Genomic DNA, 1,179 nt, shown 5'->3' with positions numbered 1-1,179 from the left:
CGTGAGTCACTGCGCCCAGTTTTCAGATGGATCCTTATCAAGTGCTTGGAACAGTGCCCAGGACACTGAAATTGACTTGGTAATACTATTACCTGTTTGCTGGGTGGTATAATAACTTCCTTTTGCCCTCCTGGTTTTATCTCTCCAGGCCTACCCCAGGGTTGCCAGCTCTGGGCCACCCGCTTTATGGCTACCCTGAACCAGATGCATCGCTTGGGGCGTCCAAAGCAGCCACCACGTCATCTGGGCCCCACAGAGGGCCGGCCGCAGCTGAAGGGTGTGGTTCTGCGCACCTTCATCCGCAAGCCCAAGAAGCCTAACTCTGCCAACCGCAAGTGCTGCCGTGTGCGGCTCAGCACAGGCCGAGAGGCTGTCTGCTTTATCCCAGGGGAGGGCCACACCCTGCAGGAGCACCATGTTGTCCTTGTGCAGGGTGGCCGCACCCAGGACCTGCCAGGTGTCAAGCTCACTGTTGTGCGTGGCAAATATGACTGTGGCCATGTACAGAAGAAGAAGTGACTGCTGGAAGGGACGGCCCTGCAGAACAAGAACATTTCTCCAGGCTATAGCAGGGTCCTTGGAAGCTAGCTTTTTTAGCCCTAGAGGCAGCCACTCCTGGGTTCAAATCCTGGCTTCGTCTCTTCCACCAGGGCTACCATTAGCCCATAGGAGTCTTGATAGTGAAAAAAGTGGCCCTGTCAACACTCTTGGCTTCTGTGTTAAGAGTGTTGGCATGAGGGACCTTCTCTGCTGGCACAAGACACTATTGTCATCTGCTGCAAAGGGATTGTAATAAACACACAGATCCTCACAGTTGTGACATGAATCCCCTTGTGCAATGTTTGTCCTCAATGTGGTTATGGCAGTTGATGTCCCCTTAGGTCCTCAGTTCTTCCTCCAGAAAATACAGTAGAACCTCCATAGTTGACCACCTCCCTATATTGCCCACTTCCTTAGGTCAGCTAAATTTTTTCTGTTTTGGGAGGGACAGAATTTCACTCTGCTCCAGGTAGAGTGCCACGTGTCACAGCTCACAGCAACCTCAAACTCTTGGGCTTGAGTAACCCTCTTGCCTCAGCCTCCCAAGTAGCTGGGACTATAGGTGCCCCCTCCCCCACACCAACACCCAGCTAATTTTTCTATTTTTAGTAGAGATGGGGAGACAGAGTCTCAAGCTGT

General features: G+C 52.3%; 1 protein-coding gene across 1 annotated transcript in view; it reads left to right on the top strand.

The window, feature by feature from the left end:
* Window positions 1–820, top strand: part of MRPS12 (mitochondrial ribosomal protein S12) — a 3,905-nt gene extending 3,085 nt beyond the window's left edge. Inside the window, exon 3 of the mRNA XM_012812952.2 lies at window positions 149–820. Coding sequence (XP_012668406.1) covers window positions 149–519 — 371 coding nt within the window. The 3' untranslated portion in view covers window positions 520–820. The remainder of the gene's footprint in view (window positions 1–148) is intronic.
* The last annotated feature ends 359 nt before the right edge of the window (window positions 821–1,179 follow it).

Source organism: Otolemur garnettii, unplaced genomic scaffold, assembly GCF_000181295.1.
Source record: "Otolemur garnettii isolate 467f Iridium unplaced genomic scaffold, OtoGar3 scaffold00233, whole genome shotgun sequence".
In the NCBI taxonomy this organism is placed as follows: domain Eukaryota; kingdom Metazoa; phylum Chordata; class Mammalia; order Primates; family Galagidae; genus Otolemur; species Otolemur garnettii.
The sequence above is the reverse complement of the archived record's forward strand: the minus strand, read 5'-3'. Positions and strand labels throughout refer to the sequence as shown.